The 23597-nt window shown below is 41.7% G+C and overlaps 1 protein-coding gene across 3 annotated transcripts; it reads left to right on the plus strand.

The window, feature by feature from the left end:
* Positions 1-8390: 8390 nt before the first annotated feature.
* FBXO43 (F-box protein 43) lies at positions 8391-20918 on the plus strand. 3 transcript variants are annotated; one of them, XM_070802852.1, is made up of 6 exons: positions 8391-9020; positions 9121-9382; positions 11124-12606; positions 14995-15097; positions 19982-20185; positions 20289-20918. In XM_070802852.1, the coding sequence occupies exons 2-6, from the start codon at positions 9319-9321 to the stop codon at positions 20535-20537; spliced, it is 2103 nt and encodes a 700-aa protein (XP_070658953.1). In that variant the 5' UTR covers positions 8391-9020; positions 9121-9318; the 3' UTR covers positions 20538-20918. The 3 variants fall into 3 exon arrangements, with proteins under 3 accessions (XP_070658953.1, XP_070658951.1, XP_019829022.2); XM_070802850.1 differs by having other exon boundaries at positions 8391-9382; XM_019973463.2 differs by lacking the exon at positions 9121-9382.
* The last annotated feature ends 2679 nt before the right edge of the window (positions 20919-23597 follow it).

Raw genomic sequence — 23597 nt, forward strand, 5'->3', positions numbered from 1 at the left:
TTGTAATTAATCTGAAAAGCAGAGTTCTTTCTCCCCCATCTACTACTTTGGTTTCTTACTGAAAGTGAAAGTCACTCAGTCGTGTCTGACTCTACAACGCCAAGGACTGTACTATACAGTCCATGGAATTCTCCAGGCCAGAATACTGTAGTGGGTAGTGTTTCCCTTCTCCAGAGGATCTTCCCAACCCAAGGATCGAACCCAAGTCTCCCATATTACCAGCTGAGCCACAGGGGAAGCCCAAGAATACTGGAGTGGGTACCCTATCCCTTCTCCAGCGGATCTTCCCGACCCAGGAAATGAACCAGGGTCTCCTGCATTGCAGGCGGATTCTTTACCAACTGAGCTATGAGGGGAAGCCTTTATTGGTTTCTTATTAAGCAGGCTCTATTGCTTTTTTCTCTCCCATCCAGCAACCTGGGAACATTGAGCCTGACCTTTCATTTCCAGAAGGAGTTAATTGGTTGCACCTCCACAGACCAACTTGGGACTTGACTTTCTGGATTTTCCTAGAAGCCAATTTTTAAATATCTAGGAAACACAGTGGAGTATCCTGCTTCTTCATTGTTCAGTTCAGTCGCTCAGTCATGTCCAACTCTTGGCGACCCCATGAACTGCAGTACACCAGGCTTCCCTGGCCTTCACCAACTCCTAGAGCTTGCTCAAAGTCATGTTATTGAGTTGGTAATGCCATCCAACCATCTCATCCTCTGTCATCCCCTTCTCCTCCTGCCTTCAGTGTTTCCCAGCATCAGGGTATCAGTCCTCCAATGAATATTCAGACTGATTTCCTTTAGGATGGACTGGTTTGATCTCCTTTCAGTCCAAAGGATTCTCAAGAGGCTTCTCTGACACCATAGTTCAAGTTCAAAAGCATCAATTCTTTGGTGCTCAGCTTTCTTTATAGTCCAACTCTCACATCCATACATGACCACTGGAAAAGCCATAGCCTTGACTAGACAAACCTTTGTTGGCAAAGTAATGTCTCTGCTTTTTAATACACTGTCCAGGTTAGTCACAGCTTTTCTTCCAAGGGGCAAGTGTCTTAATTTCATGGCTGCATTCACCATCTGCAGTGATTTTGGAGCCCAAGAAATAAAAGTTTGTCACTGTTTCCATTGTTTCCCCATCTATTTGCCATGAAGTGACAGGACCAGATGCCATAATCTTAGTTTCTTGAATGTTGAGTTTTAAGCCAGTTTTTTCACTCTCCTTTTTCACTTTCATCAAGAGACTCTTCAGTTCCTCTTTGCTTTCTGCCATAAAGGTGGCATCATTTGCATAGCTGGGGTTATTGATACTTCTCCCTGCAGTCTTGATTCCAGCTTGTGCATCAGCATTTCACCTGATGTACTCTACATATAAGGTAAATAGGCAAGATGAAACTATACAGTTTCTTCCTCCACAGACAGGCTAAGATAGAACATAAATATTTTTTATCAGCAGCTGTCTCACAAAGTACCTCCCCTCTTAGCCAAAGGGAAGAGGTGACTCAATAGAGTGCTGAAGAATTGATGCTTTTGAACTGTGGGGTTGGAGAAGACTCTTGAGAGTCCCTTGGACAGCAAGGAGATCCAACCAGTCCATCCTAAAGGAAATCAGTCCTGAATGTTCATTGGAAGGACTGATGCTGAAGTTGAAGCTCCAATACTTTCACCACCTGATGCAAAGAATTGACTCGTTTGAAAAGACCCTGATGCTGGGAAAGATTGTAGGTGGGAGGAGAAGAGGATGACAGAGGATGAGATGGTTGTATGGTGTCACCAATGCTATGGACACGAGTTTGAGCAAGCTCCGGGAGTTGGTGATGGACAGGGAAGCCTGGCATGCTGGAGTCTATGGGGTAGCAAAGAGTCAGACATGACTCATCGACTGAACTGACTGAAGAAATATTAGGTAAAACTATTGTCATCGTAAGAGAAAGGTTATGGAGTGATCCAGAAAGTGTATCTTTGTGCCTTTTTGTTTGTTTGTTTTTTGAGAGGCATGGCCCACATCACACAGCATGTAGGATCTTAGTTCCCTAACCAGGGATCCAAAATGTGTCTGCTGCATTAGAAGCACCAATTCTTAATAACTGGACTGCCTGGAAAAGTGTAATTTTAGTCATTGCAAACTGACTTGGATTCTGATTCTGCAGCTTGAGGTATTAAGATAATGGAGCCTCAAAAATGGATCAACACATGCAGAATAGAAATGATTCCTGGGACCCTACAGAGGGGTAGGATAAAGAATTCGTGTCAAGGCTAGTTCCCAGACCAACATTATCTTTCCTATCTGCAAGAATCAGTAATTTTAGGATCATTCTGAACCATGGTCAGTAGATGCTGTTACAGCTAACTTTCCTTGAGCCTTTACTGTGTGCCAGACATCACTGCATTGCCCTATCCTAATGAACATATTAGTGAAAGTGCTGCACTCAATATGTCAGCAAATTTGGGAAACTCAGCAGTGGCCACAGGACTGGAAAAGGTCAGTTTTCATTTCAATCCCAGAGAAAGGCAATGCCAAAGAATGCTCAAACTACCGCACAATTGCACTCATCTCACATGCTAGTAAAGTAATGCTCAAAATTCTCCAAGCCAGGCTTCAGCAATATGTGAATCATGAACTTCCAGATGTTCAAGCTGGTTTTAGAAAGGACAGAGGAATCAGAGATCAAATTTCCAACATCCACTGGATAGTCAAAAAAAGCAAGAGAGTTCCAGGAAAACATCTATTTCTGCTTTATTGACTATACCAAAGCCTTTGACTGTGTGGATCACAATAAACTGTGGAAAATTATGAAAGAGATGGGAATACCAGACCACCTGACCTGCCTCTTGAGAAACCTGTATGCAGGTCAGGAAGCAACAGTTAGAACTGGACATGGAACAACAAACTGGTTCCAAATAGGAAAAGGAGTATGTCAAGGCTGTATATTGTCACCCTGCTTATTTAACTTATGTGCAGAGTACATCATGAGAAACGCTGGACTGGAAGAAGCACAAGCTGGAATCAGATTGCTGGGAGAAATATCAATAACCTCAGATATGCAGATGATACCATCCTTATGGCAGAAAGTGAAGAAGAACTAAAGAGCCTCTTGATGAAAATGAAAGAGGAGAGTGAAAAAGTTGGCTTAAAGCTCGACATTCAGAAAACTAAGATCATGGCATCCGGTCCCATCACTTCATGGCAAATAGATGGGGAAACAGTGGAAACAGTGGCTGACTTTATTTTTCTGGGCTCCAAAATCACTGCAGATTGTGAATGCAGCCATGAAAGTAAAAGATGCTTACTCCTTGGAAGGAAAGTTATGACCAACCTAGACAGCATATTAAAAAGCAGAGACGTTACTTTGTTAACAAAGGTCTGTCTAGTCAAGGCTATGGTTTTTCCAGTGGTCATGTATGATGTGAGAGTTGGACTATAAAGAGGGCTGAGCACAGAATTGATGCTTTTGAACTATGGTGTTGGAGAAGACTCTTGCGAGTCCCTTGGACTGCAAGAAGATCCAGACAGTCCATCAAAAGGGAAATCGGTCCTGGGTGTTCATTGGAAGGACTGATGTTAAAGCTGAAACTCCAGTATTTTGGCCACCTGATGCGAAGAGCTGACTCATTTGAAAAAACCCTGATGTTGGGAAAGATTGAAGGCAGGAGGAGAAGGGGACAACAGAGGATGAGCCAGTTAGACAGCATCACCGACTCAATGGACATGAGTTTGGGGAAACTCCGGGAGTTGGTGATGGACAGGGAGACCTGGCGTGCTGCAGTTCATGATGTTGCAAAGAGTCGGACACGACTGAGCAACTGAACTGAACTGAATGAACATATTTGTCTTGTGATCTTGAATACTAGTGCTTTTAAATCTTTATAGTGCGGTTATGGAGATGCTTGTTGCTATTTTTCTCCCCTGAATATCTGTTTTCCTTTTCCTTGATCATATTCATTTAAGTATACTGCATAGCTTGAATATCATGGTGATGGAAAACCTTTCATTATGTATTCCTGGATAGTTCCCAAAAGAAGCATTAGATCAGTGGAAAACATTTGGGTTTTAGAGTTCTGAGGTCAGTAATGAGATTACACCCAATCCAGAAAGGGAAGGGAAGAGACCAAAGACTGTGATGGGTAAATAATAGGAAAATATAGCTCAGTGGCTTAAATTTGGGCTATATGAGTAAAGCTAGGGCTTTTCACTTTCATGCATTGGAGAAGGAAATGGCAGCCCACTCCAGTGTTCTTGCCTGGAGAATCCCAGGGACGGGGGAGCCTGGCGGGCTGCCGTCTATGGGGTTGCACAGAGTCGGACACGACTGAAGTGACTTAGCATAGCATTAGCAGGGCAAGCTAACATGTAACCAGGTGTCTTTTGCCCCCCCTTTTTTGGGTGAAAGTGGTATAAAAAATAGTCCTTGAGTATCTAAAGGAGTTATGGTGTACTCTTTTATTCTTCAGTTGGAACAAAAGAAAAATTAACTACAGAAAGAGAAAAGGGCAATGTTTAAATGGTGTTTGGGGGTGTGTGGATTTTAACCATAGAACAAATTCCCTTCCCTGTTTACATTACAGTGGAGGGGGACGCAGACCTTAAAATAGGTAACGAATAAGGTATTTCTTTCTTTTTGACTGCTCTGGATCTTCATTGCTTTGCGAGGGCTTTTCCTAGTTGTAGCAAGTGGGGCTACTCTTTTGGGGCATGTGGGTTTCTCAGTGCGGTGGTTTCTCTTGTGGAGCACAGGCTCTAGGGTACACAGCCTTCAGTAGTTGCTGCATGCATGCTCAGTAGTTGTGGTGCCTGAGCTTAGTTGCCCTGTGGCATTTGGGATCTTCTTGGACCAGGGATCAAACCTGGGTCCCCTGCATTGACAGGTAGATTCTTAACCATGGGACCATCCCAGGGAAGTTCCAATAATATGGTATTATAGGAGGTGACACATGATATGGAGAAAATTCAGCAGAGAAGGATAGCAAGTGCTGGGCGGGGAGTGGCAAAATAGAGACTGGATTGTAAGAGACTTGTTTGAGGACCTAGAAAGGACACTACTCCCTCTACCTGAATGTGTGACTGAGGCTTCAGGAAGGTGCCATCTTGAAAATGGCACCTTCTAGCTTTACTCATATAGCCCAGATTTAAGCCACTGTAATTTACCAGTTCCTTACCGTAAGTCCTACTGGTACCTCAAACTTAACAACCTTGAACTAAATTCATCTTATTTTCTCCCAAACTTGTACTCTGCTCCTCATTCCCCTGCTCCAGGAAGCTGGTTCTGCTGACTGAATCGGGTCTAGGTTCTTCTCCACCCCTACTATGTTCCAGAGTAATACAGTCGCTTCCTATGCCACTCTCGCCTCTCTTCTTTCTGTCCTCCACTCTGCCACCAGAGTGGTCCTTCTAAAATGCTCTGCATTGCTGAGAGGATAAACTTCAGACTCAACATGCATCCAAAACTCTCCATGGCTTGGCTTCTTCCCCTTGTCAAGAATTTTCTTTGCCCTTTCCTGGAACGAGTCAGTTTTCAGCTATAACAAGTTATTTACAGTTTCTGTAATGTGCCCTACTGTTTCAATTCTCCTGCTCTTGCACATTTTGTTTTGAGTTTAGAATCATCTGCTGTCTTTAAAGATGTCACTCGTCCTTCAAATTCCACCTCATCTATCAGAGTGTTTAAGACTCTGTGCTTCCATTTCAAAGGGCACGGGTTTGATCTCTGGTTTCAGAAATAAGATCCCCCATGCTGAGCGGGTGAAGCCAAAAGATAAATACATAAAAGCATATCACAGTCTTTGTATAGTTAGCTCTGCCCGCTCTTCTTCTATAGCGTTAGTTGATCTCTTTTTGTGTTAGTGCCATTCCTCTACTATAGCACTTATACCAGCTAGCAGTAACTGCGTCTTTCCATCTTTGTTTTCCCAGTACCTAGGCCAGTAATTTGGAGAAGGAAATGGCAACCCACTCCAGTATTCTTGCCTGGAGAATCCCAGGGACAGAGGAGCCTGGTGGGCTGCCATCTATGGGGTTGCAGAGAGTCGGACATGACTGAAGCAACTTAGCAGCAGCAGCAGAGCCCAGTAATTGGCACATTGAAAGAAAGTGAAAGTCAAAGTCACTCAGTCGTGTCTGACTCTTTATGAACCCATGGACTAAACAGTCCATAGAATTCTCCAGGCCAGAATAGGCCGGAGTAGGTAGCCTTTCCCTTCTCCAGGGGATCTTCCCAGCCCAGGGATTGAACCCAGATCTCCCACATTGATCTCCCACATTGCAGGCGGATTATTTACCAGCTGAGCCAGGAGGGAAGCTCAAGAATACTGGAGTGGGTAGCCTATCCCTTCTCCAGCGGATCTTCCCAACCCAGGAATTGAACTGGGGTCTCCTGCATTGCAGACGGATTCTTTACCAACTGAGCTGTGAGGGAAGCCCTCATTTGGCACATGCTGCTGCTGCTGCTGCTAAGTTGCTTTAGTTGTGTCTGACTCTGTGCGACCCCATAGATGGCAGCCCAATAGGCTCCTCTGTCCCTGGGATTCTCCAGGCAAGAACACTGGAGTGGGTTGCCATTTCCTTCTCCAATGCATGAAAGTGAAAACTGAAAGTGAAGTCGCTCAGTCATGTCTGACTCAGCGACCCCATGGACTGTAGCCTACCAGGCTCCTCTGTCCATGGGATTTTCCAGGCAAGAGTACTGGAGTGGGGTGCCATTGCCTTCTCCTCATTTGGCACATAGTCAAAGCTTAATAATTGTTAGTGAGTCTGATTTTTTGATATATGGCATTTAGAATATCTAAGGGGCATCCAGGTGGAGAAGTTCTGTCCATCTGGAGAGTGGTAGCAGTGGCTGTAACTGACTTTAAAGTAATGCTTTTAACTCCTAATCCGAATTACGTAAGCACAGAATGGTAAAGTAAGAAAAATGTTGTGTAGGACGCCCCATTTAGGGAATAAACAGAGGAAAAGAAGACAGAAAAGAGAGAGAGAGAGATTAGGAAGAAACTGCCAAGAGCAGAGGATGGAGCCTGGCACATAAAATGTCCCTTTTTAGATGTCTTGAAAAAAAAAAAAAAAAACAAGCATAATCTAGTTTACAGATGCTGTAACCAAGTTAGTCATATCTTTCAGATCTTATCCTGTGTATAGCTGTACTTCTAAAGGATGGCATTCGGTTTGTAACCTGCTTTTCACGCTTCATCTCCGGAAACACCTTTAAGTGAACGTTCTCCTACATTGTTTTTAATAGCATCCCACAGTAGGACCTATTGGATTTCCCAGACGGCGCTAGCGGTAAAGAATCCGCCTGCCAGTGCAGGAGACATGAGATGCCAGTTCGATCCCTGGGTGGGGAATCCCCATGGACAGAGGAGCCCGGCGGGCTAGTCAGTCCGTAGGGTCGAAAAGAGTCGGACACAACTAAAGCAACCTAGCACGCATGGCGCCTAGGACCTGTATAGGACCTTTCTATACAGTGTTGCCCGAAGTTAAAACGGAGATGGGGTTGGTGGGGGTGGTGCGGGGTGGGGGGCGGAGATGGGGTGGGTGGGATGAGGGGCGGTAAGTTGGGGGGCGTGAGAAAGAGCCTATCAAATTGGAAAGCCCTTAGGTGCCTCAGAGGGGCTTTCCAGGTGGAGCTAGTGGTAAAGAGGGCTTCCCTTGTGGCTCAGGTGGTAAAGAATCCGCCTGCAATGCGGGAGACCTGGGTTCGATCCCTGGCTTCGATCCCTGGCTTGGGAAGATCCCCTGGAGAGGGAAAGGCTACCCATTCCAGTATTCTGGCCTGGAGAATTCCATGGTATGTAAAGTCCATGGGGTTGCAAAGAGTCGGACTCACTCACTCAGTGGTAAAGAACCCGCCTGCCAATGTAGGAGACTTAGGAGACGCAGGTTCGATCCCTGGGTCGGGAAGATCCCCTGGAGGAGGAAATGGGAAACCACTCGTGTTCTCGTCTGGAGAATCCCATGTACGGAGGAGCCTGGCGGGCTACAGTCCGCGGGGTCACAGTGAGTCTGACACAACTGAAGCGGTTGAGCACGCACGCGGGTGCCTCGGTGCGGTGAGGGCGCCGGCAAAGCAGAGACGGAGCCCCCGGGCGCAGGCGGGGCCGGGGGTCTGCGGGGTCGCGGGGCGGCGGCAGGAGGGAGGAAGGGGCGGGGCGGCGCGGCGCGGGGCGGGGCGGTTACTCAGGGCGGGCAGTTCAAACCGAAGGAGGGAAAAGGCGGCGGCCCCACGCGGACCCGGCGTGGAGGTTGCCATAGCCGAGCATCCCTGGGGACGAGGCCGCGGCTCCTCGGCGGCGCTCGGGCGGCTGCCGCCCACACATCCCCGCCCGGCACGTCGGCGCGGTGGGCGCGGCCGCCCCGGGGCCCCCAGGTGGGCGGGAGCGGGGACGCCAGGTGCGTGAGGGCGGCTGGCCTCTGGGCGTCCCCAGCCCGGCGCCCGCTCAGCTTCCCAGGGCCCGCGACGAGAGAGGCGCCCCGACACGGTTCGCCTTCCTCTCGCTCTGGTTCTAGGCGACGCCCGCCCGTCCTCGGCCCGTCGGCGGCGTCCTGGGGCCGGCCCGGCCTCCCTCAGCCAGCCCGGCCTGGGGAGGGTCCGCGGACCGACGAGCGGCCTGGTTGAAGCCCCCGGGGAGACCGTTAACCAGCCACCCGCCGACGGCACCTCGTGCAGGAGACGACCGCGCAGCAGCTGACCCTGCGTGGTCAGAGAGCCGAATTGGGGCCGTTTTCCTCCGTCCCGAGACTAGCTGGAGCACACAGAGATATGACAATTTCTGTTGTCTGGAAAGCTGGGGGGAATTCAAAGTGATTTAGGTCTTTTAAAGCGTTAGAAAATAATCCCGATAGCACGTACTTGAGGTATCCTTCAAATCTTAGCCGGCATCGTGCTGCTACTGCACGTTTCCATTAATTGTTTAAAATTATTTAGTTGTCTCTTTAAGTGGTATTACTTTGGCGTGAATTTTAAAGGCAAAGTGAGAAATTTCCTTTATCGGAAGCCTACGTAACGTTGGCGTCTAAGAACTCGAGATTTACTGATGGTAAGATGTTGTACTTTAACAAATGAAGGAAATTCGGTTTTAATAACTTTAAGTACTTCATTGAGTTAACCAGTGTTTGTTTTGTTTTTCTTTTTCAAAGAGCACTATAGAGATGTGTGTTCTTAATCCTTATCAGGAGCTTGATTTTAAAAAAATGAATATTGAAGAGGCTTGTTTGTTTCGTCAGTGAACTGTTGGATCAGTGAAACTGAGCAAGTCAACCGGCATTCCACGATTTTGCATAAATACTTTTGAAGTTTGAAAAACCACATTTTGAGACCAGTGTCTTGGGTTGAAAATGATGAAAGATGAAAAAAAAATGATGACACCAGAGAAAGCACGGTGGAAGCAATTTCAAATGGGTAGATGAACAAAAGGAAAATCGGAAGTTTTTTGTATGTTTAAAGCAAGTGGTCTGTGGTTTGTAGCGGGGAGAGGATTGTATTTGCATCCCTGCTTTTGTTTCCATCAATTTGCCTCTCAGGTTCCCAAATTCGAGCATGGTGAGACACCTAGTGGTGAAGTAGAAGAATAGTTACATTTGTTTTAATTTTTAAACGTTTTAAAAAGGCTCGGACCTAACTTTACCAAATGACATGAGAGAAAACTATTACTTAATAAAGTGATTTTCGGAGAGTAGGAAACATTCGTGTGTGGAGGTGTAATTTGAAAACAAAAATTGTTTTAAAATATGAAATACAGAAAGCAAAATTTGATCATCTTGGCTGGTAAGCAGGTACAGAAGAGATCAGTGATTGTCACAATCTGAGGGAATCTAAATCAGAAGAGAACATGTGTGAGATTTACCAAAATAGAATATAAGTTTTAAAAGTTGAAAAACACTTACTTTGCCCAGTAATAACGATCATTGCACCACAAATAAACAATTTGGTTTTTTGGTTAGAATAGCAATTTTTTAAAAAACATATTCACTTACATGTTTAACTGATAGAACTTAGGCATAAATAACGTTCCCAGTATACTCAACTAACAATATATCTTCCCAGGATCTTTTAGAGAAGAATCATGTTTTCGGTCTGGAGAAAACTTTAAAAGAATGACAGTTTTCTTAGTGTCCTTTGAATAATCTGGAGAAATAACTTTCTTATACTTTAAGATTTAATTCAAGTTTCTAAAAAGTTTAAGATTTAATTCAAGTTCCTAAAAAGGAACGCAGTGATACGGTTGAAAAGGTTAAAGAGTCAAGTATTTCCTTAAAAAAAGTGAAATGTTTCCTAGTGTCCTTCCTTGCAAATATAATACTGAATCACATTTCTTCTCTAAGTAATGTACTTAAATTCTTTATTTTCAATTTAAGAATATTATAAAGAGTGGGTTCCCGTGTAGAAAATATTTACCAGATGAGACACGAATGAGTATAACCTGCCAGGTTTGAGATGGCCTGTGGGGCTTTGGTTCATTTTGGTTAGCTCAAGAATATGTTACTAATTTATCAGTGAGCCAAAGAGCCTTTGCAAAGGTGAAAGCCTTGGAATTCAGACCTTGTGAATGGTCAGAAAGACCAGGTTTCTGAGACAAGCCCATGTTACAAGTATGAGTAACATTATCCTAGAGTTGCTTTGCTGAATTGCTGTTTATCCTAGTGGCTGACTCACTTGACCAGTGGTCAAAATCAGCATATCGTTTTTTTTAAGCATCTTTATTTACATTGCAGAAATCTGGAAGGAAATATCCACTTGACTAAATATAGGCCAGCACAAATAAGCTAGAATGTTAGAACTACAATAATGTACTTTAGCGCTGTAAAAATTATAAGGTAATACAATCATCTAAAAATTATGCCCTGAGGTTTTTTTCCTCAAGTGTAGTTAATGAAAATATCTGTGCACAGTGCCTAGACTATGCTTAGTCAGGTAATCTGTGAATATTTATATCCCGGAAATTTTGGTCTTTATGATGTTGAAACACTGTCGTATGTAAGATATACATGAGTATATTGCAGAGGAGATTTGTTTTTTTAAAGTAACTTTTTTTATTGCCGTACAATTTTCCATAATCATCTGTGCTCATAACAAGTATTTTGGTATTAGCTGCCAGGCTATTAATTTCAAAGGAAGAATAAAATTTGTTTTCACTTTGTAGAAACAGAGATTTTGAAGATGTCAGAAAGGCATTCAGGTGGAGCCGGCACTGGAGCAGGAAATGAGGTGGACTCTCCTATTGTCAGAGTCAAGTCCTCCAGCTTTGGAGACCTTTGTTCCACATCTTCTTTTCAAGATAGTGGCTACAGTGAGCTGTTAAAATCGTGCAGCTTTGATAATACAGATAAAGAATTATTTGGAAAGAAAGAAAGAGGCTCAAGATTGATCCACGAATATCCTGAAACTTCAAGTTTGGCCTTAACCTATAGTTTAGAGTCTCCCATTCAAAGAAAGAGATTTGTCTTCCTCAGGAAGGAAAATGATAAAACCCCAGAACTTTGCGAAACTCCTAAAGTCAGTAGAAAAAAACATTTGCTGCGCAGAAGATTGGACATATCTTTCTCTCTTCTAGACAGGGACGTTGAATCACACAGCAGTTCCCTAGAAAGTTGTACAAGCCAAGTTCCCAATTTAGAAAAAAATATTCCAAGCAGTGCTTCAGGTTTTCCAAGGCAAGGTAATTTTAGTTCTTCAGTTACTAGCACTTTGAGAACAGGAGAAGTAACTTCCAGCAGTCAAAAATTGAGACTTGATTTTTCTCAACAGAAGACTTCCACAGTGGATGATTCCAAAGATGACTGTGGCCTATTTGAAGTTGAATGTATATCTCCGATTCAGGGCAGTAATTTTAAAGACTCTATCACACATGACTTTAGTGACAGCAGTCTATGTATTAATAATGAGAATACATATCCTGAACTTCTGGGCTCTTCTGTTGGTGGAACAAGCTGTAGAACAGATGAGGACATATTTGTGACTCCAATCAGTAATCTTGTACCAAGTGTTAAATTTAACGCAAGTCGAAGATTCTCTCCTTCAGCTGGAGTGAGACGCAATATTTCGACCCCTGAAGACAGCGGTTTCAACTCACTTTGCTTGGATAAATCAGAAGATTCCCTATCTGAGCAAGAGGGCTCTTTCCAAGAACTACTTCAGAAACATAAGGGAACTCTCAAAGTCAGGGACACCATAAAAAAGTCAAGGCGTCTTGGAAGATTGAGAAGACTGTCCACCCTTCGGGAGCAAGGCTCACAATCTGAGACAGAAGAAGAAAACCAGACCTACCTCTCTAGCTCTGAATCAACACCAGCGACCACTTCAGACGTTTCGGAGAGCCAGCCGAGCAGTGACAATAAGAGTGAGGATTTAAGCTTTAAGAATTTATCAAAGACCCCAGCCTTGCAATTAGTTCATGAGCTTTTTATGAAAAGCAAAAGGAAAAGATTCCAGCAAAACGGTGCACATGAATTGTTAGAAGAAAGGGACGGGGGGAAAATAGCTGTACTACAGCGTGTACTTGCAGGACTGATTGGCAAGAAAATGGGTATAGAAAAACTGGACATCTTAACAGAATTAAAGTACAGAAATCTAAAGCATGTTCTTGCTATGGTTTTAGATTCCTTGACTGCGGAAAGCCTGTGTAGGTAAGATTTTTTTTTCCCCCTGAAATAAAACTGCCTTTTTATCACTTTCTTTTTTTTAAGGTGGAAAACTTTTCTGTTAGTTGAATAGCTTTTTAAAATTTTGTTTTATTATCTCTGCCTTGGTTACTTTATATTTTATCAAAATGGTTAAGTGAAATTCTTCAGTGTCAGAAATTTCAGTATCTTGAATGCTGCTTCATAAGTAAACAGAAACTGAGTCACATATATAGAAGTATTGAGGATAGGAACTAGTTACAAGACTAAATTGAGACTTTGTTTATACTGGCAGTTTTGCAAAGTGCAGGACTATCAGAAGACAAGCCCCATTGGTATGCCAGGACCAGGAAGGAGAGAAGCCATGTGGAACAGGATTTCTGCAAGGTCATGGTTGAGGCAGGACAAGTGAGAGAGTTAGTCAGTCTCTTTTTCCATAGGTATATGTCAAGAGTTTGTTTCATCGAATCCTTATTCTTTTCTGACTCCTACTTCTATTGAAACCCTTCTTCACCTTTTCCCCATAAACTGCTGCTGCTGCTAAGTTGCTTCAGTCGTGTCCGACTCTGTGCGACCCCATACACGGCAGCCCACCAGGCTCCGCCATCATAAACTAAGTGTCGGTTATTGTACAGAATTGTAGAATTTCATTGCTAGAAGTCTTCTGAAATGTCTAGTCCTATCACGTATTTGCAGATGAGAAAACTGAGCTCTAGAGAAGTTAAGCGACCTGCCAACAGTCACTCAAGGAGATAGGAATGGATGCAGATCTATAACTGAGCCCTCTGATTTCTAAGCGCGTATTTCCCCACAAACTCTTGTTAAGGTTTCAGTCCTTTCAGAATAGTGAAATAGAATTTGATCAGGAGTGTCTTTGGTGTAACTCAAATAGGATAATAAGAAAGATTAATGACCTATATGTCTATGCCTTAAAAAATGTTCAAATGAGATAAATTATTCTTTTTAAAAAATCAGGGATATGGCTATGATATAGGGGTTTTGTTTTTACACGATGGAATATTTGGATACAGACTAGTTAAAACTTGGCTGACCCTTTTAGGTACTTGCTTGTGGGACAAATGGTATTCAGTCATATTGCAATGTAAGTGAAAGTTCACATTGCAATAATTGCCTTCCCTGCTCATCCCTCAAAATTTCTAGTATTTGCACTGCAGAGTGCATGTGTAACTTGTCAGTGCTTATTCTTGGAAATGTGAGAGACTGGACTCAGTTGAAATAGCTGAGGCAAACACCCAACTATGTACTGATGGCTCATTTCTTCTCCATTAATGAGTGACTTTCTGCCAGTTCCTCTCTATCTGATTCAAGGCACCTGTGTCAGCTTTGGTTCAGTTCAGTTCAGTTGCTCAGTCGTGTCCAACTCTTTGCGAGAGGCAATGGCAACTGAGGTAGCTGGAAGGAGAGTAGTGTTGACAACTCAGGTGTAACCTGGGGCCCTCCATAACCTTCTCCTAACCTCATTCACTTTTATTGATAAATAAGCACTCACTGGACATAAATTATGTTTTTTTCTTTAGCTGCTTTGTTCTCATAAACTTTGGTTTACAAAATAAAAATTTTGTAGTGCTGCTCATAATAATATTTATTATAGCTGACCCTTGGACAACCAGAAAATAGGGGTGCTGACCCTCTGGTGTGCAGCCTAAAATCTTTGTATAACTTATAGTCAGCTCTCCACATCCATGGTTCGGCATCCCTGGATTCAACTGACCAGGGGCTGTGTAGTATTTACCGTGGGAAAAAATCCACATGTAAGTGGACCCACAGAGTTCAAAGCCATGTTGTTCAGGTATGTGCTTAGTCACTCAGTCGTGTCTGACTCTTTGCAACGCAACGAACTGTAGCCCACACACTCCTCTGTCCATGGGATTTTCCATGCAAGAATACTGATGTTGTTCAGGGCTCAGCTGTATCTGGCATTTAGTAGTTCCAATACAGGATTGATTGTTTTTGTGTTTGTTTACTCAAAATGACAGATATTTGTTAAATACAATAATAGGAGAAATTTATATAATCTGTTGCACTGTAGCTGATAATCATTTGTGGCATGTCATGTTCCAAGTTTTAAATATTAGTGTTACATGTAAGTTAAATCCTCTTAATCAGTCTCCCAGTGGACTCACTTGGGTTTATATGAAACTTTGTTTTATTTCCTTAACCATTTATAAGATAGTAACCTATCAATATGATGCTGACGTATTTTAATAGGTCTTCTTTCACAGCTATGCAAATCAAGTCATATTTTTAATGTGAAATTTTAGCTTTAAATTAGCTATCCAAAATCTTTAAAAACAGGTTTCTCTTATTGCCATATGTAAAAAAAGCTAATTCTGTGGCATATATGCAATATAAGGACTGATCTTTTTGTTACAGTGTTTGGAAAGTGAGCAGAAATTGGCGCGAAATTATTGTTCAAGATAAAAAAGCAAATCGAAGGAGGAAATTACATATCACACAACTGAAAACAAATTCTGAGGTAATGTATATAATGCTATTCTAAAACATATTTGTATGAGTATCTGATAATCACATATGTCTGGACAACCTAATTTGGTTTTCCTGCTATTCTTTAATCTTTCTCTTTATCAACATTCACTCGTAAGTCCTTTTTTAATCCTTTGGCCACACCACACTCTTGCAGAATCTCAGTTCCCCCACCAGGGACTGAATGGCAGTGAAAGCCCCAAATCCTAACTACTAGGCCGCCAGGGAACTCCCACATTCATAAACTCATTCCCCGCTGCCCCCAAACTCCATCTCTACCAAGTCCATAAACGGAGTGGACTAACTGAAATGAAGAACATCTTGCTGGGTTTTGTTGTTTAAGTATATATGCTGTTATGAGTATTTGATACCATTTTAATAGGATATGCCAAATCCTGTTCATAATTAGATATTGTTATAGCATTATCTGGAGAAGGCAATGGCACCCCACTCCAGTACTCTTGCCTGGAAAATCCCATGGACAGAGGAGCCTGGTAGGCTGAAGTCCGTGGGGTCGCTAAGAGTCGGATACGACTGAGTGACTTCACTTTCAGTTTTCACTTTCATGCATTGGAGAAGGAAATGGCAACCCACTCCAGTGTTCTTGCCTGGAGAATCCCAGGGACGGGGGAGCCTGGTGGGCTGCTGTCCATTGGGTCGCACAGAGTCGGACACGACTGAAGTGACTTAGCAGCAGCAGCAGCATAGCATTATCTATTCAGTCTTTTATGTGCTTCCCTAGTGGCTCAGCCGTAAAGAATCTGCTTGCAATGCAGAAGACCGCTTGCCAACGCAGGAGACGCCTGTTTGACCCCAGGATTGGGAAGCTCCCCTGGAGATGGAAATGGCAACCCACTTGAGTATCCTTGCCTGGGAAATCCCAGGGACAGAGGAGCCTGGAGGGCTCCAGTCTATGGGGTTGCAAGAGTTGGACATGACTTAGTGACTAAATCATCCAGTCTTGATGTAGTATACTTGTAGTATACTCTACTCAAGGAGAATCTTGAGTAGATAGTATATGCCAGTTGCTCACATTACAGTTGTGAACATTTTTGACATGATCCCTGCTCTCTTGGAGCTCGTACACCTAATATAAACAAGTGATTACAATACAGGTGTGTTAGAGGAAGCTCAGAGTTATCTCTATTAGGACATTTAAAAGAAGTGTTTGATACTTGGGGATCAAGAGAAGGAAAAAATGCATCTCAGCTGAGACTTGAATAATGAGTTAGACAGGAAAGTTGTTTCAGCAGAGGGAATAGCATACATGAAGGCCTGGAGGTGAGTGAGCATGGCAGCTTAGTACTTGTAAAGCATCATGAACCTGCACTTTCTTAAAGATTTGAGGTCCAGCCCTGAAGTTATAAGCAAATTTTTATAGAAGCCGATTAATTCTTCATGGGGACACTATTTTGTGTAATAGATATCTGATGACTCTAGTACCCATATTTACTATGTATTCAACTTTTAGACCTTACTTAGGCATAAATGCCAAGAGAAACTCAGAATCAACTTCCTTATTCTTATTCTAGTAAAAAGTATATAATAACACAAGTAAACTTATAATTTGGCTAAATATAATTGAAATGAAGCATGTTGTGTTGTGCTTAGTCGCTCAGTCGTGTCTGACTCTTTGCGACCCCACAGACTGTAGCCTGCCAGGCTCCTCTGTCCATGGGGATTCTTCAGGCAAGAATACTGGAGTGGGTTGCCATGCCCTCCTCCAGGGGATCTTCTGAACCCAGGGAGGGAACCCAGGTCTCCCACAGTGCAGGCGGATTCTTTACCACCTGAGCCTCCAGGGAAATGAATCATAGTATAAACAAATATGAACACCCAGATACAGATTGAGGGTTTTCTCATTCCAAGGAAATATTAGGGACTGCTGTTAACTAAAGTATTGACTTTTATTTTATTTGAAAATGAGTTTTATCTTCTCACCTATGATAATCCTTCACAAGCTGCTTACTGCTGCAGCTGCTGGCTCTGGGAGCTTATAATATTGAAGATATTAATTGCCTTCTTAACATATCTTTTTAGAGTGGCACCCTACTGCTAAGGACAGACCAAAAAACAAATTTTTAAGAAAGTACCTGTTCATATTAAGCTTTTAGCTCCATGCATTCCTTACATCCTATGTAAAAGAAACATTGGCAAGCCTTTGGGTAATTCTAGATAAAGTATTCTACCTTATATCCTACTTTTTAAAAAGACTTGGTTTCCTAAAGAACTCTTATTTTTTTCCTTACTTGAGTTTTCCCCCTTATTTTGATTTACTTTAAATTTTTTAAAAACTAAAAACAAGTACTTGGTTTAAAACATCAAATTGGACTTTGAAGCTTATAACAAAACACGTGTTTTCCTGCCCTTCCTGCTCTTGATTCTTGCCTCATCAAGGCAATCAGTTTCAGCTCTCTAGTTGTTCCTTTCCTTTTGATATTCACCTGCATATTTCTGAGTGGCGTGTCTTCACTGCTATTGCTTGTTTAGTTTTTTCTGTAGAGGAACTAGGTTAGTTCTCTAACCTCTCACTACTACCTGTCTACCCAGCTCTTCCTCTGAAGTCTTTTCTCCTAGTTTATGAATGTAATTACATCATCATTAGTGAATCAGGATTAGGTGCTGACATTATTAAGACTGCGTTGAGATTATTATGGCTTTTTGACAGCCGTAATGTATAGTACAGTATGATTATACCTAGTACACCTTTTTTCTTATATAACTTTTCTCCTCACAGTTAATAAGTTAATAATTGCCCAGTTTCTTTCTTTTTCCTCTCTTTCCCTTTCTCTCTCCTTCTCCTTCTCTCTCTCTTACTCATTCTTTCTTTTTAGTGTTTCTCTATACAGATGCCTGACTCACCATCCACCAGAACTGGAATTCTCCTCTGTGTAAGTCTTAATAAACCAGGTATTCTACCTGTTCCTTCTTTTCTTCAGAGACATCATTCCAGATGCCCTTTGCCCTCTTGTTCCTGAATGAACTGGCTGCTTTCTACCTGCACTATCCTAATGTATATCATTAACCAAAACAGAAAAATTATAAAACAAAGTTGTTTGATGGTTTTCTTCACATGTGTATAGTGTCACTGAAAGATCCTTACGTGTGAAAAATAAAAGGCACACGCACCAGTTACGTGTAATAGGATCTCATTTTATCTGTTTGCCTTGCAGCAGTGAGAATGACCATAAAATTGGAATATTACACTATTTCCATCAAATGTCTTAATTTACTGTAGTCTTTACTTATAATCATGGAAATGAACAACAATAAGAGCCTCCCCTCTCACATTTAAATAAATTCTGGTATGGTGATAGTGCCTGTATTTTGAAAAATGTTGATACGCAACGAATATTTGCCTTCGTTGACTACTAGACCTTACACTGTTCAGAGATAGTAGCCCACATTTTAAGCTCTGGGAGGATAGGGGTTAGACTGTTTTATTCACTTGGCACCTATTAGGTGAAATCTTTGTTAAATGAGTGAATGTTCTTCTATGGCTGAAATTCGCTTTAACAATATATCTCTATTCATTTTTTGGTGCATGCATCATCACTGTGTTTGCCAACTGCATGGAAATCCAATGGGTGTTTTCTTTTAGAGTACTCTTGTGTCATATGCTTCTAGCCTAGGCCGCAAATCATTTATAGAATGTAACATATTGAATCCTTGAGTAAGTTCAACTGTATTCATCCTAATTTCTAAAAACCAGTAGTCATCGATTACACATATGCCTATGTTGTTAAGCTGTCAACTGCATAATTTTTCATGGCCAGCTAGCTTCATTCCTATACTTATCCTTCTACCATTTCTCGTGTTCTACCTCTTCCCCCTTTAGGAAACAATTCTGCGAAGAGAGGCTGTCAAGGGAGAGAAAACACAATAATAGTTGGACACTCAGGAAATTCACCTATAGTACATTTCATTTTAATAATTAGTTAAGGATGCCAGTTTGTTTAAAAAAAAAACCTACAATGTTTTTTCTCATTTCCGACCTTAACAAAATAGAAGGCTATAAGGATTATTCACTGAAAATATTTCTTGGCTAACTATTTGAGTTGGAGAAGGAAATGGCAACCCACTCCAGTGTTCTTGCCTGGAGAATCCCAGGGACGGGGGAGCCTGGTGGCTGCCGTCTATGGGGTCGCACAGAGTTGGACATGACTGACGCAACTTAGCAGCAACTATTTGAGTGATGTGGAAATCCAGTTCAAATAAGAGATATTTTTTTCTCCTTTAAAAATATCAAAGCTGTTTAAACTCAAGTGTAAAAATGAATCAAGTTTTACGAGTATTTGGTATTTGTAAAAGCCAGACAAACAAATTGGGTTTCATGGTCTAACCAGGCCCATTAATTTTCTGACATGTGGCTGAAGTAAGAAATCTTCACAGAATTCCATGATATCCCATAGCAAATTTTGAAAAAATTTACCTCCTCTTTCACCTTGGCTTAAAAGGGGACTTGATAAACTCTGATTTGTGGCCAAATCCTGTCTATCACCTGTGTTTTTATAATAAGTTTTATTGGAACAGCCCTGCCCCATCATTTACATATCTCTGTAGCTGTGTTTGCTAAAATGACAGTTGACTAGCTTGCAACTATCTGGTCCTTTCCAGGAAAAATTTGCAAACTGATGCCTTAAACAGAAAAATAACCAATGATGCAGACTTAAAGCTAGCATTTATTGTTTCAACTTTGTATTTTTCTTTGACTTTTAAATGCTAGATAAGAGAATTTTTTTTTTTCTCTAAAAATGGTTTAGGGAGAAAATTCCAATGGTGCAGAAACCACTTCCAAACATGTTACATGTGCATCTGAAAGCTGTCCTGGAACTTTTGATAAGACAGTGTTGACCCCTCTTGTCTTTTACCGCAGGGGGCTATATTAAATGTTGAGGATGCCGCCACTCGGCTCCATCTGTTAAACCGATCAGCTTTAAGGTCTGTGCAAGCACAGGCTAGGACACCAGGTTTTCAGAAAGAACAAGCTTCAACATTTTCTCCTTGGGGAGAAGTTTTGACACCTATAGCAAGCTCTTCTGTTACTCACTTAAGTAGTAAACAGGAAGAATATGTCAAGGTGAGTATTTATCATAAGTTATTAGGAGTAAATATTTAGAGTTTGAAATAAAGCTGTCCTCTATGCGAAAATGGAAGATTTAGTGTGTGTGCTTTTACTGCAGGTTGCCAAAACACTTTTTATTGATGAAGCGTTAAAACCTTGCCCAAGGTGCCAGTCCCCTGCTAAGTACCAGCCTTATAAGAAAAGGGGGCTGTGCAGCCGCACAGCCTGTGGCTTTGACTTTTGTGTGCTGTGTTTGTGTGCTTATCATGGGTCTGAAGAATGTAGTAGAGGAGCAGCAAAGCCAAGAAATAGAAAAGATGTTCTTCCAGGAAGTGCCCAGAGTAAGCGGAATTTAAAACGCCTCTAAAGAGACTTTAAATATAAAAGAAGCATTCCCTCTGAGCAACATTTTGTGTGACTTAAAATTATGAGTATTTTGAAAGCATGCACATCTCCCCATCAATGACAGATGATGATTTATTTCCTGTTTTGTATATATTATGATCCATGTCATTGTATGTTTTCTTTGAAGTAGTGAGTTTTGGAAAAATCTAATTTTACTATGTCGTTTTTACTCATTTTAATAACTTAGTGTTTTTAAATAAAGAATTTTCAGTGTTATATGTATTTAACTGTTTCATGTAAAATTTAAAAACTGCATTTCATCACTATGTGTTGAAATGTTCTTCACTAATCACTTTTCAAAAATAGTTTTCCAGATAATATTAAAATTTTTGAACTTGAGACAGATGGCCTTATAGATTTCAAAATCTTTGAATATTTGACTGAAAATGAAATAAAATGTTTTCAGAAATTCTGTTGAGTTTACTCTATAATCTCAATCTTTCTCTTAATTTAGCAAGTGTCATATTTGGGCAGACTTCTGGTTAAATAAAATTTACTTAATATTGATAACTAAGAAGATGTAAAAAGTAAATTATTAGATATATGTGGTTATTCCAGTGAGAGTCTTAGTGAGTTAATAAATCCCCATAAGTCACACACAAGTTTCTTTTACCTTTGCTAAGTTGCTAAGTCACTTCAGTCGTGTCCGACTGTGCGGTCCAAGAGACGGCAGCCCACCAGGCTCCCCCGTCCCTGGGATTCTCCAGGCAAGAACACTGGAGTGGGTTGCCATTTCCTTCTCCAATGCAGGAAAGTGAAAAGTGAAAGGGAAGTCACTCAGTCACGTCTGACTCTTTGCGACCCCGTGGACTGCAGCCCACCAGGCTCCTCTGCCGTGGGCTTTTCCAGGCGAGAGTGCGGGAGTGGGTGCCATCGCCTCCTCCGTCTTTTACCTAGTTACATATGAAATGGTCAGCACTGCAGCGTAGGAACCTGGAATCCTCCCTCTAATCCATGCAGAGGCACTTTCTTATTGTTCCATGTTCCACAATCACACTGCCCTCTCAGTATGTCACATTTGGCATTTTGTGGTTACTCAGTTCACTAGAATATAATATTTTATTTCACTCTGGTGGTGAAAAAGTAGATTTTACCATGCTTAGTTTTAGAGATAAATAATCTCCATGTGTTATTCTCTACTTAAGGAACTGTTAAACAATGGAAGTTTAATTAAAAAAAAAAATTCTGGCTTTAAATTGGGATGAGTATTTAAATTGATATGAGTGAAAGAGTGTAAGGGCTTAATGCTATGCATTTAAATGAATTTATAATAAAAATAAAACTTTGTGAAGACAAAAGATCAGAGTAGGAATTCAAAAGTTAATGAATGAAGCTAATTCCAAGCTTCTTATTGGTAGGTTTTACAGTTACAGTGAGGTCAAGGGGTTGGTAGGTTAACTGGAAGAGGATCACATGGTACTCATGAATAACTTTATTAAACAAAGTCTCCAGATATCCAGAAAATAATCATTATCCTAATTATTGTAAATTATTGATGTATTATTGCAACTGGCTGGCAACAGCTCCAGCAGCATCCTGTGCTTTTATTTATGTCTTTAATTTTCTCTCACCGTGAGACTAAGTTCTGTGAAGGCCTGGACTCTGTCATATTTGATTTAAATACCATTGTATCTGAGTACCTAGCCTGGTGCCAGGCAAGTAGCAGAGGCTCAGTAAATACTCATTGGATGAGTAGATTTGTTTTTAGTGCTACCAGTGTTACTTTATATCCAGGTAAACCATTATATTGCCGTCCTAATAATTTGTTAATTTTTAATGCTTGATTATACAAAAATGTAGAATCTAAATGATTTCTTCAGTTCAGTTCAGTGGCTCAGTTGTGTCCGACTCTGTGACCCGCTTGGACTGCAGCACACCAGGCTTCCCTGTCCATCACTAACTCCCGGAGCTTACTCAAACTCATGTTCATTGAGTCGGTGATGCCATCCAACCATCTCATCCTCTGTCATCCCCTTTCTCCTCTTGCCTTCTATCTTGCCCAGCATCACGGTCTTTTTCAGTGAGTCAGTTCTTTGCATCAGGTGACCAAAGTATTGGAGATTCAGCTTCAGCATCAGTCCTTCCAATGAATATTCAGGACTGATTTCCTTTAGGATGGACTGATTAGATCTCCTTGCAGTCCAAGGGATTCTCAAGAATCTTCTCCAACACCACAGTTCAAAAGCATCAATTCATCAGTGCTCAGCTTTCTTTACAGTCCAACTCTCACAACCATACATGACTACTGGAAAAAGCATAGCTTTGACTAGATGGACCTTTGTCGGTAAAGTAACATCTCTGCTTTTTAATATGCTCTCTAGGTTGGTCATAGCTTTTCTTCCAAGGAGAAAGTGTCTTTTAATTTCATGGCTGCAGTCATCATCTGCAGTGATTTTGGAGCCCAAGAAGATAAAGTTTGTCACTGTTTCCATTGTTTCTCCACCTATTTGCCATAAGGTGATGGGGCCAGATGCCATGATCTTCATTTTTTGAATGTTGAGTTTTCAGCTGGCTTTTTCAGTCTCCTCTTTCACTTTCATCAAGAGGCTCTTTAGTTCTTCTTCACTTTCTGCCATAAGGGTGGTGTCATCTGCATGTCTGAGGTTATTGATATTTCTCCCAGAAATCTTGATTCCAGCTTGTGCTTCTTCCAGCCCAGCGTTTTGCATGATGTACCCTGCATATAAGTTAAATAAGCAGGGTGACAATATACAGCCTTGACGCACTCCTTTCCCATTATTGGGACCAGTCTGTTGTTCCATGTCCAGTTCTAACTGTTGCTTCTTGACCTGCATACAGATTTCTCAGGAGGCAGGTAAGGTAGTCTGGTATTCCCATCTCATTAAGAATTTTCCACAGTTTGTTGTTATCCACACAGTCAAAAGGCTTGAGTGTAGTCAGTGAAGCAGAAGTAGATGTTTTTCTGGAATTCCCTTGCTTTTTCTTTGATCCAGCAGATGTTGGCAATTTGATCTCTGGTTCCTCTGCCTTTTCTAAATCCAGCTTGAACACCTGGAAGTTC

This window comes from Bos indicus, chromosome 14 (genome assembly GCF_029378745.1).
Source record: "Bos indicus isolate NIAB-ARS_2022 breed Sahiwal x Tharparkar chromosome 14, NIAB-ARS_B.indTharparkar_mat_pri_1.0, whole genome shotgun sequence".
NCBI lineage: Eukaryota > Metazoa > Chordata > Mammalia > Artiodactyla > Bovidae > Bos > Bos indicus.